Source organism: Camelina sativa, chromosome 19 (genome assembly GCF_000633955.1).
Source record: "Camelina sativa cultivar DH55 chromosome 19, Cs, whole genome shotgun sequence".
Classification (NCBI taxonomy): domain Eukaryota; kingdom Viridiplantae; phylum Streptophyta; class Magnoliopsida; order Brassicales; family Brassicaceae; genus Camelina; species Camelina sativa.
In genome coordinates, this window is record NC_025703.1 from 6126632 (window position 1) to 6143060 (window position 16429).

General features: G+C 38.2%; 2 protein-coding genes across 3 annotated transcripts in view; one reads left to right on the plus strand and one right to left on the minus strand.

Annotated features, from left to right (window-relative positions):
• On the plus strand, window positions 7754-12283 carry LOC104765113 (receptor-like protein kinase BRI1-like 3). Its single transcript, XM_010488788.2, has 2 exons — window positions 7754-8296; window positions 8402-12283. Exon 2 carries the CDS (start codon window positions 8498-8500, stop codon window positions 12008-12010), a length of 3513 nt encoding a protein of 1170 aa, XP_010487090.1. The 5' UTR covers window positions 7754-8296; window positions 8402-8497; the 3' UTR covers window positions 12011-12283.
• Window positions 12506-16429, minus strand: part of LOC104765114 (L-ascorbate oxidase homolog) — a 10299-nt gene continuing 6375 nt past the window's right edge. The window contains exons 1-3 of one of the 2 annotated variants that reach the window (XM_010488789.2): window positions 14525-14869; window positions 13299-14408; window positions 12506-13168 (exon numbers count right to left, since the gene is read on the minus strand). In XM_010488789.2, coding sequence (XP_010487091.1) covers window positions 12865-13168; window positions 13299-14408; window positions 14525-14775 — 1665 coding nt within the window. In that variant the 5' untranslated portion in view covers window positions 14776-14869 and the 3' untranslated portion in view covers window positions 12506-12864. Of the gene's footprint in view, window positions 13169-13298; window positions 14409-14524; window positions 14870-16429 lie in introns of those variants that run through there. The other variant, XM_010488790.1, reaches the window with a different exon arrangement.

The following is a 16429-nucleotide window of genomic DNA, read 5'->3' on the forward strand; positions in this document are numbered from 1 at the left end:
TGTTTTTGTTCAAAAAAAAAAAAAAATTATATATATATGTCTACACAAAGTATATGTGAAAAAAAATAAAAAATCTTTATACAATTTGGACCAAAGTGTTTTTATGTATATTGGTCTAAAATAAAAGGGTTTTGTGCATTTATTCGATGCATGCATGTGACTAAAAAATTACTTGGAGGATTTTGTGCAAAAAAAACCCTCCAAGTAATTTTTTTTTGCAACACAACCCTTTACATCAAATAAATGCAGGTCAATACCATAATCTTTAAAATCAACCGTAATATAACCTTCCTTTGTATCGATGACGTGGCAGCCGTTTATTTCGTTAAAAAACATCACGGCTGTGAAAACGACATCGTTCTGCTTCGGTTTAAAACAACACGAAATTTAAAAATCATGTTGTTTTATAGACAAAAACGACATTCCCCTTCACCTTTTAATAAAACTTAATTTGGGGGAAAAAATCAAAATTAGGGTTCATCCTTTAATTTGGGGGAAAAAGGAGAGATGGTTTCGTGAGATGTATGAGGGTTCATCGTTGTAGAAGTTAATCATGATTTAATGGTGAAAGATAGGCTAAAGGGATTCATGAAAAAATCTTCCTCTAGGAAATTCAAAGGCCAAGGTAGAGTTCTCGGATCTTCTTCTTCCTTTGCACCTCGACCAGGTTTAACTCTTCCTCCTAACCGGTTTAGCTCTTCTTAAGCTCCAATTCCGACTCCTAGACCCAAACCCAATCTGAATCCCACTTCAATGTCGTTGCCTGAGAAACCCATATCCTCCAATCAAAGGATAGTTGGTCTACAAGAAACCCGGATTATGATCTGGTTCGTGTTCTCCACGAGACGGGTTCGGTGCTTTGATAGCGTCCTTGCACAGATCCCAGAATGGTTATTCTCTGAATATGTTGGTGTGTCCAATGTGTAAAATCCATTCACGTAAGTCTTTTTGTTATGTTGTATCCTCAAACTATCTTTCACCATTAAATCATGATTAACTTCTACAACGATGAACCCTCATACATCTCACGAAACCATCTCTCCTTTTTCCCCCAAATTAAAGGATGAACCCTAATTTTGATTTTTTCCCCCAAATTAAGTTTTATTAAAAGGTGAAGGGGAATGTCGTTTTTGTCTATAAAACAACATGATTTTTAAATTTCGTGTTGTTTTAAACCGAAGCAAAATGGTATCGTTTTTACAACCGTGATGTTTTTTAACGAAATAAACGGCTGCCACGTCATCGATACAAAGGAGAGTTATGTTGCGGGTGACTTTAAAGATTATGGTATTGACTTGCATTTATTGGATGTAGAGAGTTGTTTTGCAAAAGAAAATTATTTGGAGGGTTTTTTTGGCACAAAACCCATAATAAAACTCTAAATGTATATATATAAAAAAATGAAATCATACAAAATGGACACGAGAGGATCTTTGGGGGTCAGAGGATGTGCGCTCGTGCGGCCGAAGAAACTGACAAAAAGAAGCGAGCCTACGGCCCCGCCCCCCGACCGCACTCTTCGTATTATTTTTCACAAACCCCCCTCAATGTAGTACTTTATAAACTTATCAGAGTTGTTAAATAATCCATCCTCTCCGGACCCTCGCTATTTAGTATTATTATAAAGGTTTTGGACCCTTTTAACATCTACCAAATTTACAAAAGACATCCTACACACCAACGAACATTAAAAAAAATTATAGAATATGCAAATGCGTGAAAGGAGGTATTCGAGATCATTTTGGTCACTTTCCCTAAAATTTATTTGTAACAGTACAGTATATGCTAATGTCACGGATTTTTCAACCTGATGTTTTGTTTATTAGTATATTTTTTCAGAATTTAATATATATGAAATAATTAATTAATGAAGCCTGTTAAAATTTACTCCGTAATATATGGCACGGGTTTTTAAAACTTTAAACTATAATATTTGTCTATCCAGCTAGGGTTCTCTTATTTACTTAATTAATAGTTTCAGCTTAGACTAACTAACCTATAATTGTGTTTTAGGTGAGAGTTAGATAGGAACGAAACAGATAAGTTTGAATTGATTTTTCTAAATTAAAGTTCTTTTGATTTGTTCTGCGCAACTACTCGAGCAGTGCAAATTTATTCATTATATGCACGAGCAGCGCAAGCACGATACACCATTGCATATAAACAAATCAACGACATCCAAGTTTTCAATAACTAAAGGCACGTAATTAATTAATCTTTTAAAGTAATAAATAATTTCTAAGTACGAATAGTTGGTAGTTTTATAAAACTTCGATTATGTATGTTGAGGTTTCAAAAGTTAAACAAGGATAATTTAAAGTTTTAACAGGTCCGGCTCATTGATAATACATAATTCTAACTTAATCTCGTACCTACCAAAATTAAGTTGCTGTCACGTCTCTTGCATGCATAATTGGTCAACATTAATTTGAGGTGATAATATCATGTCAATCGTTGAATACAGTTACAGTTGTTTTATTTATTTTGGTCAGGACACTAATTACGTTTCAAGCATGTATTTTATATAAAACGTACAGAGAGTAGATATTAACCAAAATTTGGTAAAAGTTGGACATTGATGAAACTATGGATCCGATTATTCATTTGTCCAACCAATTATAAAGTTTGACAGTTGTGTTATACTTTAGGGGTGAGGCCATAAAGCACAAACAGTACCAGTGGGGGTGGGGCGTATAATTCTGATACAAGAAGTTACATTACAAGAAAACACGAGATTTGCGCAAATCCTTCGTAAATTAACAGTCGCAAGGGATTTGCGAGATACTACGATCCCTCGCAAATTGCAAATATCGTAAATCTCTCGCAAATTTTACAAGGAACTTTTGTCTCTCGCAAATGCCTTGCAATTTGCGAGTATATATTTCTTCGCAAATCACTAGCAATTTGCGAGAAACCAATTCACTCGCAACTCTGAAGCAATTTGCGAGAAACATATTGACTCGCAACTCTGAAGCAATTTGCGAGAAACTGAATTCATCGCAAATTTGATTGAAATTAAATTTTAATTGAAATTGGTAATAGAATTGAATTGTAATTAAATTAAATTTGAATTGGGAATAGAATTGAGATTAAATTGAAATTAAATGAAATTTTAATTTCAGTTCACAACTGTGAATAAAATAAAAATTCTTAATAAAAAAATAAAAAAAAATTCCAACTGAAATTAAACTTAAATTGTCTACCGGATCATTAGCCGGAGAAGACGACGGTAGTGGAGCACTACTGCTAGAGGATGCATCAAACTGCAAAGAACCAACCCCATAGATCCTGTTTTTCTTCTTTGGAGCAACCTACCAACAAAACAACAAAACATCAATGAACTTCAAAGAAAGACAAACACAAAACTCAAACAAAAACAAAGACATTCAAAGTATATAAAACAGACAACTTACCGATGTGTAAATTTTGTTTTTGATATGAATTGGCACCCCACCAGAAGCAGTGCTCTCTCCATTCTCCCCTGTACAAAGCTCAGATTCCAACTCTTGGATCTTCGATGACACCTCATTGAACAGAGACTCCGACTTTCCATCCGTAAAAGACCCATCAGGCTTTCGATGAGTCTCTTCTAGGATGCGTACAAAATCAGGAGTTAACTCACCAGTTAGCTCAGACTGAAAAAGAGAAACAGAGAGATGATTAGTCAATATGAAAAAGAGAGATGAAAAGGAGAAAAAGAGAGATGATTAAACACTTACATGTTTTCGAGCACGGGCTTTAAAAGAGGTATGGCCTGAGCAGTGCTTATATATGTCGGTGCCATCAGGATCATGATATCGAGCATTCCGGCTGTTGGTACTCTTGACTTCTGATTTGGGATCAAGCCAATATTTAACAAGACCACTCCATACCTGAGGATCAATCCACCGTGGCTTTGCCTCATCACCTTTGAGTTTCCACTTTAACTTCCACCTAGACACTTGATCACACATCCTATCCTTAAGCTTGTCTTCAAACTCTTTCCTAACTCTATCATTGATGGACCGGTCCCAATTGTATAGTTGCTTCCAAAAAAAGAGAGTAAATTAGTATATATTTAAAAATGACAAACAAAACATATTGTGTGATTGCAAGACAGATTAGACTTACCGCAAAAGATTCATACCAACGCTCTACCACTTTAGTCGGCGTCTGTGTCCAATTGGCATGAGGCTCTTTGAAATCTCTTTCAAAGATGCTTCGTACAGTAGCGGCAACAGAGTAATCTTGGTCAAACCTTCAAACAAATTACAACATGAAAGGAGTGAATGATACTTGAATGATTTGGATTCAAGATGCAACTATGAAGACAAGCTTAAATGATACTTGTATGATTCGGATTACACAAGGTTCAGGCAACTATGATTCGGATTCAACAATTACAACTGTTACTATTTGGATTCGGATTCATGCAATAATTACAACTATGATTCGGATTCAATTACAACTATGATTCCTATTCAACATGCAACTATGATTCCTATTCAACGATTACACAAGGATCATGCAACTTTCTTACCAGCGAGTTCCTCGAGGTCGACGCGGGTCTAGCTTCGGTAAACCTCCACGCCCAGGAATATCGAGTAACTCTTTGAGGGTAAGATTGTTGAGACGTGTAGAAGCTCCTGTAGAAGACGAATGAGCGGGTGGAGACACCTCTTGATGCTCCCCAGATCCAAGATTCCCATTAGAGGGTGAAGGAGAAGGAGTATGATAAGATTGCGTCTGATGTAGTGGTTGCGAGTTTGAACGGCGAGTATTAGAACCGGCGGGAGTCCGTGTATGGTTAGAACCTGTGGGAGTGGGTACACCTTGATCAGACAGGAACCTTGTGTAATCGTTGCCATTGAACATCTATAAGAAAATCAAAATCAAAATAAATCAGATCTAAGAGAGATTATAAACAATTGAAATAGAAACATCTGCAATAGAAAAACAAAGATAGATTAGGGCTAATACCTTGATGGAGAAGAGCGGCGAAGACGGAGAAGACAAAGCGGGTTTAGGGTTCGGTTTTGACGGAGAAGACGAAGAAGAAAGAGATTAGTGTTTGACGAGGAAGATAGAAACAAAGACGAAGAGAGATTAGAGTTAATACCTTGAAGGAGAAGAGCCAATTAGGATTTAACGGATCCGATTAGGGTTTTACGGATCCGATTAGGGTTTGTCGGAGAAGAGGAAGAAGAGCCGATTAGGGATTTGATGGAGGCTTAGGGTTTGCCGGAGAAGACAGAGAAGACAAAGGAGACTAGGGTTAGGGTTTTCCGGAGAAGACGATGAAGAATAGAGAGTTTGAGAGAATGAAGAAGAGCGGCTAGGGTTTCTGAGAATGAGTTTGAGCTTTGCTCAAACCTGCTCGTTTGTATATATAAATATTTGTAGCCTCGTAAATACCTCGCAGACATTGCGAGAGATTAACTACGAACCCTCGCAAACTAGTCGCAACAACCGACAAACTGACCAATTAAAATTCTCCAATTTTGCGAGGGATTAGCGTGAAGTAATCGCACATCCCTCGCAATTTGCGACGGATCTGCAAGACCAATAAATTTGCGATGGATCTGCAAGGCCCAATAAGAAATCCGTCGCAAATCCCTCACACTCTTATAATCAAATACATTTTATATACCAACATTATCCTCATTAAAATGTTAGACAATCAAAAGCTAAAGAAATAAAAATGATCCATTTACACTATATTTGAAATTTAAATTTTCGTTATATGTGAAGATACTATATAATGGAAACTATTAGATGTATATACAAATAGTTTGCTATGTGTAGATGAAATTATAGTAGGTTCATATTATTAGTATATATGCTAAGTTCATGTTATTAGTTTGCTAAGTTCATATTTTCATATGCTTTGGAAATTAATCTCCAAAGTTTCTTGTCTCTTGATGCAATATTGGTTAGTAATGCTCTTCTTTAATTTGCATGTAAAAGATCAAATTGTGAGGGAACCGTGAGGATTTAGCAAGGGATTAGCTAGAGTTAATCGCAAATCCCTTGCAATTTGCGAGGGATTAGCTAGGGGAATCCTCGCACATCCACCGCACATCCCTCGCAAGTGTATATATTTTTTTGCATCAACTTTATTTTCTCAATGATACAATCTCCATTAATTTCATGTTTTGGAAATGTTTTGGAAATTTCATTGTTCATATAGTTGGTGATTACTGGACTATGGACTCTACATTGCAAACGTTGATCAAAACACTTTAACACTTGGTCATATGTTCATAATGAAAGTAAACCACATCTTGATTTACATATATATATATGTATATATATATATCTTATATATGTGTTTTCTTTAAACATGTTGATTCATCTCAAATATTTTTTTGTCTCTTGATGTTTTTACTGGGAACTTCACTTCAGAATTAAACCTAAACTCAAACCCTAAGCTCAAACCCTAAACCCTAAACCCTGAACCCTAAACCCATAAAGACCTCACAAATCCCTTGCTTCTTTCTCGCAAATTTGTTACAAATTATATTACTCGCTAATTCGTCGCAAGTATGCGATAGATTTGTGAGGGACAGCTGTTTTCTCGCAAATGAATCGAACATCCTCGTTTTCGTAGCAAATAACCCGCAAATTTATCGCAAATTTATAAAGGCATTTATCCGTCGCAGATTTCCGTCGCAAAGAACATGTTTTCTTATAGTGTTATAGACAAGAACCATGTTTGTTTTTTATATCACGAAACTAGTGCTTCGTGCGTGTAGGGTTATAAAGTTACATACACGCGTAGAACAATACGAGAATGGTGGTGGGGAATTATGTCTATAAGGTAATTATTGTTTATGGAAGCGAGAGACGTTCGTGCCGAGTGAGTAATGCAGCTATTAATGTAACATGAGGATATGATTTTGCTTCAATAGACCCAAATAAATCATAAGGAATTTATGTCCCTAAAAAGATAGATGTTTAGAATCTTTTACATATTTTAAAAAAATAATGATTAATGAATTTAAATATGTTTTTTTCTTTGACTAAAGAGATATTATTTAATTTTTAACTAATAATAATTTAAAATTTTAAATATTTTTAATGATTACTTCTTGAAATTTATAAAATATCAATTTTTGTTGGACAAAAAAAATATCCCTAAACATCAATCTTTGTGAAATAGAAGAAGTATTAATTAGCGAAACTATTAGTTGCGGTAACTTGTAAAATTCGAAGCTCACGCATGTGTTGATGCTTTCTGGTATACCTGATTTTGAATCATATACGTCATCATTGCAATTGATATATGTGGTGCCTTCATTTTAAAAAAAAAAGAGGTTTAGTTCCAAAGAGATCTGAATAATTAAAAAAAAATGCGAAAACCGAACTATACATAACATCCATGGAACAAATTCTAATTTTACATGTTGCACAAATACAGCGTTAGATTTCATTGACACTATTAACATGAGACCACTTGAAAAAAGCACACAAATCTAAAAGTCCACCACAGAAAACAGAACTTTCGTTAGATTTATAAAGATTCTTTCTCTCCCTAATTAACCTGTAAAAAAACTGATCAAACGAAAAACCAATTGACGTGGAGTTTTGATCGATTGCAACTATAATATTTTAATTGCACGAATACTACTACTATTAGGTGGGAATGTGAGATTAAATAATTAGTGGAGAAAAGATTAGTCTTTATTCTGTAATAATAATGATGATGCATATCCTCTTTTCACGTAAGATTAGTCTCTTTGTTTTGTCTTCTTTAGCTTTTTTCTTCTTCTCCTCTTTGCCAATTTTTTCTTCTCTTTCGCTTTTACATTTTTTTCTAGCAAAGAGGAAAAATAAGACAAAGAAGATTCATTCACTTCTTCTTCAATTCTATCTAAACCTGTCACGAGAATTTCTCAGTTTTTCATATATATTGTCAAGCAAATTAAAAAAAAAAAAAAGCACTCTCTTCTTTCTTTCTTTTTTACTTCCGGGAAAATTCGTTTTTATGTAGTGGTCGTACTAAACACGCTTCCTTTATGTGTATCTAAAAGCTGTGGAATCTTCAAAACCACTGCCCCTTTTTTTTTTTATGGTTGAATTCAACATATTTTTTTTGTGTGTGTGTTTCGGATCCGACCATCTCTGCAACATCGTACTTTGGGAGACAACAGTGTCGAAAGACCATCTCCGTTGTCTTCTCCACTTGGAGAACTAAAACTCTCTCTCTGCTCTGTCTCTCTGTACTTCCTCCTTTCTCTTTTTGTCCGTATCTGTCAGCCTTTGATTCTGCTTTTTTTTTTGTTGTTTCTTCACAAATCTCTAAGCACATATACATGTATGTTCATCTTCTTCTTCTCCTTCCTTTAAAAAAAAGTCTTTGATTTTGCCAACTGCTTTACGGAAAAAAACCTAATCTTAGTTTTTTCACTTTGGATTTCAGTGTTGCGGTGAAAGAAGGATTCAGGTGGGTTAATGGAGGATAGGGTTTTCTCATCGAAGTAATTTGATCGAACACTTGGTGTGCTAGAATAATAATATGAAGCAACAATGGCAGTTCTTGGTCCTCTGCTGGCTCGTATTATTGTTTCTAATAGTGGACGCTCGTGGTAGACGGCTACTCAGAGCCGACGTTAGCGAAGAAGCTGCTCTGCTAACGGCGTTTAAACAAATCTCCGTTAAGTCGGATCCTAATAACTTTCTGGGTAATTGGAATTACGGGTCGGGTCATCATCATGACCCATGTTCTTGGCGAGGCGTCTCTTGCTCTACCGATGGTTTAGTCACTGGTCTCGATCTACGAAACAGTGGTCTTACCGGAACCCTAAATCTCAATAATCTCACGGCGTTGTCCAATCTCCGGAATCTTTATTTGCAAGGAAACGAGTTCTCCTCTGGTGACTCCTCTGTTTCTTCTTCTTCAGGATGTTCTCTCGAGGTTTTGGATTTATCTTCAAACTTGATTACGGACTCTTCTTCGATCGTTGATTACGTTTTCTCCACATGTTTGGATCTGGTCTCTGTTAACGTCTCGCATAACAAACTCGCCGGGAAATTGAAGACTTCTCCGTCGTCGACGAGACTCACCACTGTTGATTTCTCCAACAATCTCTTTTCCGATGAGATTCCGGTGAATTTCATATCGAGTCTCCCGGCGTCTCTGAAACACCTCGATTTAGCCGCAAACAATTTCTCCGGCGACTTCTCTCGTCTCAGTTTCGGACCCTGTGGGAACCTCACCGTGTTCAGTATATCACAGAACAACATCTCCGGCCACAAATTCCCGATTAGTTTGTCGAATTGTAAGCTCCTTGAAACGCTAAACCTATCTCGGAACAGCCTCGCCGGGAAAATCCCCGGAGATCGATATTGGGGAAGTTTCCAGAACCTGAAGCAGCTCTCCCTCGCACACAACCTTTACACCGGTGAGATTCCACCCGAGCTTTCTCTGCTTTGCCCAACTCTAGAGGTTCTCGATCTCTCCGGAAACAGTCTCACTGGTCAGCTTCCACAAACATTCACCTCTTGTGGCTCGTTACAAAACCTGAATTTGGGAAACAACAAGCTCGCTGGCGATTTTGTAACCACCGTGGTGAGTAAACTCCCAAGAATCTCTCATCTTTACTTGCCCTTCAACAACATCTCAGGCTCTGTTCCGATTTCGCTTACCAACTGTAGTAACCTCCGAGTTCTTGATCTGAGCTCAAACGAGTTCACTGGCAAAGTAATACCATCTGGCTTCTGCTCTCTTCAAAGCTCTTCGGTTCTGGAGAAGTTACTTATTGCCAACAATTACCTCTCAGGAACTGTTCCTGTGGAGCTTGGTACATGCAAAAGCTTGAAGACGATAGATCTTAGCTTCAACGCTCTCACTGGTCCGATTCCAAAAGAGATATGGACATTGCCGAAGCTCTCAGACTTGGTTATGTGGGCGAACAATCTCACTGGTGGAATCCCTAACGACATTTGTGTTGATGGAGGAAACTTGGAAACGTTAATCCTAAACAACAATCTCTTAACCGGTTCTATACCAGAATCAATCTCCAAATGCACCAACATGCTTTGGATCTCCCTTTCTAGTAACTTGCTTACGGGGGAGATCCCGGTAGCTATCGGTAATCTCGAGAAACTAGCGATACTGCAACTCGGGAACAATTCTTTGACTGGTAACGTTCCACATGAGCTTGGAAAATGCAAAAGCCTTATCTGGCTTGATCTTAACAGCAACAATCTAACTGGGAATCTCCCAGCTGAACTTGCAAGTCAGGCTGGACGGGTAATGCCTGGTAGCGTCTCTGGTAAACAGTTTTCGTTTGTGAGAAACGAAGGTGGGACTGATTGTAGAGGTGCAGGCGGTTTGGTTGAGTTTGAAGGCATTCGTGCAGAACGGTTAGAGCATTTTCCGATGGTTCATTCATGTCCCAGGACTAGGATATACTCAGGCATGACCATGTACACGTTCACGGCGAACGGGAGTATGATTTACTTGGACCTATCTTACAATGCGGTTTCAGGCTCTATTCCTTTGGGTTATGGTTATATGGGGTACCTTCAGGTCTTGAATCTGGGACATAACCTGTTGACCGGAACCATACCTGATAGCTTCGGGGGATTGAAAGCAATCGGGGTGCTTGATCTATCTCACAATGAACTCCAAGGATTCCTTCCTGGATCACTTGGAGGGCTCTCTTTTCTTAGTGACTTAGATGTCTCTAACAACAATCTAACCGGACCAATCCCATTCGGAGGCCAACTTACAACGTTCCCAGTCACAAAATACGCCAACAACTCTGGCCTCTGCGGGGTTCCTCTGCTACCTTGCAGCTCTGGTGTTCGTCCCACGGGATCCCATACTCACCCTAAGAAACGGGGTATTGCGACTTGGGTGATCACAGGGATTGTGTTTTCTTTCATGTGTATTGTGATGCTTATTATGGCGCTTTACAGAGTAAGGAAGGTTCAAAAGAAGGAAAAGCAGAGAGAGAAATACATTGAGAGCCTTCCAACCTCTGGTAGCAGCAGTTGGAAGCTTTCTAGCGTTCCTGAACCGTTGAGCATCAATGTAGCAACCTTTGAGAAGCCATTGCGAAAACTTACTTTCGCACACCTTTTAGAAGCCACGAATGGGTTTAGTGCTGATAGTATGATCGGTTCAGGCGGGTTTGGAGATGTCTACAAGGCTCAATTCGCTGATGGATCTGTTGTTGCGATCAAGAAGCTGATTCAAGTCACGGGACAAGGCGACAGAGAGTTCATGGCGGAGATGGAAACCATTGGAAAAATCAAACATCGAAACTTGGTACCGCTACTTGGATACTGTAAGATCGGCGAAGAGAGACTTCTTGTCTACGACTACATGAAATACGGAAGCTTAGAGACCGTTTTACACGAAAAGACCAAGAAGGGAGGAATCTTTCTTGATTGGTCTGCGAGGAAGAAAATTGCAATAGGAGCTGCGCGTGGGCTAGCTTTCCTGCATCATAGCTGCATTCCTCATATTATACATAGGGATATGAAGTCAAGCAACGTTCTTCTAGACCAAGACTTCGTAGCCCGTGTCTCAGATTTTGGTATGGCAAGGTTGGTGAGCGCTCTGGATACTCACTTAAGCGTGAGTACACTCGCAGGTACTCCGGGGTATGTTCCACCAGAGTATTACCAGAGTTTCCGGTGCACCGCAAAAGGAGATGTGTACAGCTATGGAGTTATACTTCTCGAGCTCCTCTCAGGCAAGAAACCGATCGATCCAGAGGAGTTTGGTGAAGACAACAACCTTGTGGGATGGGCTAAACAACTCTACAGGGAGAAGAGAGGAGCTGAGATTCTTGACCCCGAGCTAGTAACAGACAAATCTGGCGATGTTGAGTTACTTCATTACTTGAAGATTGCGTCTCAGTGTTTGGATGATCGGCCTTTTAAAAGACCAACTATGATTCAAGTCATGGCAATGTTCAAAGAGCTCGTTCAGGTGGATACAGAGAACGATAGTCTGGATGAGTTTTCGCTCAAGGAAACGCCGTTGGTCGAAGAATCACGAGATAAAGAGCCTTAAGAAGATGAGAGATTGTAGAATTCAGGAAGATCAAGAACATTTGATATTATTATTTTCTTCCGATTTTTGTTGTTAGTGAATCAGTGTATATAATAACAGTACAGCCAATCCAAATCTTTAGATGTGGAAAAATGGAATGATAGACATCGACACTGAAGGGTTTTACTTACCACACACGGTTCGACCGTTCTAGGCTATAGAGAATTACTTCCTTGGTATAGTTTTTGTATCTTCGTTCCATTTTGTTATTATTTTCTGAGCCATGTTATATGTGATGATGATTCACAATACATACTGAAAGTTTTTCTACGTACATTGCTTCTTTTATTTGATATTGAACTCTATAGATAGATTTGAAGCTGTTATATAGAGAATCTTAGAGTTGATCTCTCGATCTGAAAACACCGAGAGACGTTACTTAGGAGTTCTTATTAGAATCTTGTTTAGGTCTCAAGTTTGGCGATTAAGGAACAAAAACTTTATGTCATATTGTCAGACAAATAAGATCTCTCTGCTTATTTCGTTGAAGAATATGGATAGATTACATATACGCGTTACAAAAAAGTGAAGAACAAAACCAAAACAAAAAGAGAAAATTAATGCGTCTTTATAAAAGAAGAAAAAAAAATTACTTGAGGGATAGGCATACATACATTCCAATGTCATGTATATACGAATAAACCATATACTTTAAAAAATCAATTTCATTAAATAAAAATAATTAAGAAGAAAAGACCCAAAAAACCAGAAAAATTAATCCGTTGGCCAAACGTCTCTCAACCGATTGTATCAACAGAAGAATCCAAAGTCTTTTGTTGCATTAAAACGTATTGCTTTTCTCGGTAAAATTTAACTTAAGCTCCAGCGTAAGGGTTAGGCTTAGGTGTGCCCTTGACTAGACCACATTGGAGGCTTGTCTCAGGCATGTTGTATTCATCTCTCAGTGATTTCTCTGGCGACAAGACACTCGCGTAAAGCTGCTGTCCTAAGTAACGTCTCTCGGTGTTTTCAGATCGAATGTTCCACATTCCACAGTTGTCGAATGTGAGCAAGATTGCTGCCCAACATTTTGGGTAGACTTGGACTGTGTGTCTGCTCACTGCGTCCAGGAGGTTGTAGTTCTTTCTCTTCTCTGGGGTCCAAGTCCCTGGCTCGACACTTTGAAACAAAGTAAATTTGAAAATTAGGTTAAAATGAAGGGTTACTTGATGTAAAAGAAAGTATTTGGTTACTTGTTATGAAAGAAATGTATAGACATAAAAATTGATTGTTTGTTTATTTCACTTACGCGACGGCAAAGAAGGAGTAACCGTCCAAGTGCCAAGACTGAACACTCTTCTCGTGGTTCTCAAACACCACCTCAATGAAGGTGCGGTGAGTGATGTTAAGAACATTTGGCTCGATCTTGATGGTCTTGATTTGTTCTGGGGTTGGGTTATCGGTGATGGTGTCGTACTTGAAAACCTTGTCGGCAATTCCAAAGTACTCGGCGAGCTTCAATGGAGTTTCGGGGTCAGTGTGCGAGACTCCGTTCAACGCGTACCTGAGCTTTCCATCGACCTTGCCTTGAGTGTTCACAAGCTTGATGGTACGTGTGATGTTGATCTTTCCGTAGTGGTAAGATCCCTGAGGGTTAGGCCTGGCTGCACTGGCGGTCAAGTTCCACCTGAAAGATCGGAACTGGTTCAAGGACCAAGCCCAGCCGACTGGACCAGCGGGTAGCTGCGAAGAGGCGGGGCCTTTTCCTCCCTCGTAGCGGAGAAGACCAGTTGTGGTAATAACCGACTTCAAGAACCTAGAGGATGCAACCATGTAGTAATCTTTAGCTTCTTGGTCAGCGGTAAGGATGGTTCCGTAACACTGACCGACATGAACGTCGAGAGAGTCATAATCGTTCTGGAGAACGTGGGATCCTTCCATCTCAACGAGCTTCAACTTGTGGTTCTGAATCCTAAAGTTGAGAGATGTCTTCAAACCCACGTTACAGATCCTAACCCTATAGGTCTTTCCAGGTTTCAAGGTAAAGAGGGGCGCATCGGATCCATCGCCTTTCCCGGACTTTCCGTTGATGAGAATACCATCTGGACGGCCAAGAGTACGACCACCATCAAGGAATTTCTTCAGCTGAGTGTGGCTCTTAGTGTACCAGTCACCGATCAAGACGGTGTAGTCATCTTCTGGGTCAGCGTAAGGAACCGGGATGAGAAGACGGCTGTTCACACGGAGTCCACCGAATCCACCAGCGGAACGGTGCAATGCGGTGCTCGGGTAGTAGAAATAGCTTCCGATCTGATCCTTAGGCTGGAAATGGTAAGTGTAGTTGGTACCGGGCATGATTGGACACATGGTCCCTGGAGTCCCATCTTGCCAACAGTTCTTCCTGTGTTGGATCCCATTCCTAAAACGCAAAAAAAAGGAAAATATAAATTATAAAACATCTGAGAATGAGCAGACTCTTGGGTAAATAATTTTCTATTGAAAAACATGCATATAAATTGAAACTAATGTTATTACCATGTGAGGAGGAAAGGTTCGTCGAGGTTATTGAAGACATTAATGATGATGTTGTTGTTGGAGGTTGAGTTGATGTTGGGACCAGGGAATTGGCCGTTGATGAGTATGACTTGTTGTGGAACGCCGAGAGGAGACACGGTTCCGTAGGTCACGTTCCACACGTGATGGAAGTAAGGGTCTTCTGCTCGGACCACCAATGTTGCGGCTGCGGCCAGGTAGAGGCACGCGGCCAAGAGTTTAACCCCTCGCATAACAATAAACAATTTCTGGTTCGGATAACAATTTTAGATTTTTATGTGTTTTGGTGGGGTACTACTAATTGTTTATTGTTATATAATTATGCTTTGGGGTTTGAATTTCGAGTTGTGGAAATGTTTGAAGGCGTTTTTATAGGGTTTTCTTAGACAAATGTTTTTCTCATCTTCTTTGGGGTCTCCTATCATCTCGCTACTCCTTTCGTCCATATTTGGTGAGTTAAGACTTTTGAAGTTTTTAACCTCTCCCTATTTTTGGTGTTTTCTTTTTGAAATCTCTTTTTTTTTTTAATGTTTTTTGGTTTCCATGTCTTGGAAAATTTTGCTATTTTGGATTTAAAGATATTTTACAAGATAGAAATTTAACAAAGTCATACCATAACGTTATAGAACCTAAAAAACATTTTCGACAATAATAGAAAATACATTGAAAAACACATTAGTTTACTATAATTATTGGTTTTGTTTTTTTTTTTGGATGACTACGTCTCTTTATAATATCATTTTTGTTATCTGTATTTTTTTTCCTTTCATCTTTATACGATTTGAATTCAAACTCCAAAGGCGAACTTAGATATGACAATGGGGATCAGGTTATGGGACATAGTATTTTTATAAACACCATAATTAAGCTTAGGAAAGGGGATAAAGATAGAGTCGTAATAAAAACTAGCCCACCTCACCGGAGTCATCAGAGTCGTCGTTCGCTCTAGCTTCTAGATACAATGAAAAGCTTCGATCGGTGTTAGAAGTACTATCTCTTCATTTGACCCCGTTCGCTTTGTTGCTTAGTTAATAGACTAAAATTTGTGGTTTTCCAAATTATTTTTCTATGTTTTTATTTTTCTTGCCATGCATGGGACCCAATTGCATAGGTTTATAGTCTTTGGTTGTATTCCTAAACTATTTCTATTTTTAATGAAATATCTAAATTCTTAACAAAAAATAATAATAATAAATAAAGAGAAAAGAAACTAGTATCTCGCCCTTTTCCTCAATCCTACGAGCTAGTCAATCATTTAATTTAATGGCAAATTCAAGGAATTAAACGGACAATGTTAACACCAAGAAATCTTAGAATTTACTTTCCTATACATATCTTGCACTATGCAGATTTTCGAAAGAGGCATATGGTCTCCAAATACCTAATACTCTATCAGCGTTTAATCACTGATGCCAAAACGTACAAGTATTCCTCCATAATTCTCAAAATATATCCAGTGTCGGTACGTACGGAAACAGCTGTTTAATCTTTAAATTTATATAGAAAATGCATTAAATATCATACGCATATAAATCATTAATCACGTATGTATATTGGCAATACCAAATTTACTGAACTGGAGTTGAGAATAAAGCAGGAATCATCAATTAGCGAGTTGGAGAAGGACAAGTGTTCTATAGCAAGTAATGAAAAAACATTTTAAGTTCAAATTTGAGACACTAAAAATGATTATTAATTTACCAAATAGTCAAATACAATTAAGAAATGTGACAATACAAGAATTAGGAGAAAGACGACAAATATTTCACGTAAGACAGCGCGAGGATTTCAGTTACCAGTCATTGGGCCTTTTAATTCCTATCCCAACATCTCAACTCACAATCTATGTAATGTAATAATGTGAATACATAAATCAATAAATTACAT

Bases quoted from the DNA above. Each gene is read 5' to 3' on its own strand.
- LOC104765113 (XM_010488788.2), top strand. From the start codon at position 8,498: ATGAAGCAACAATGGCAGTTCTTGGTCCTCTGCTGGCTCGTATTATTG.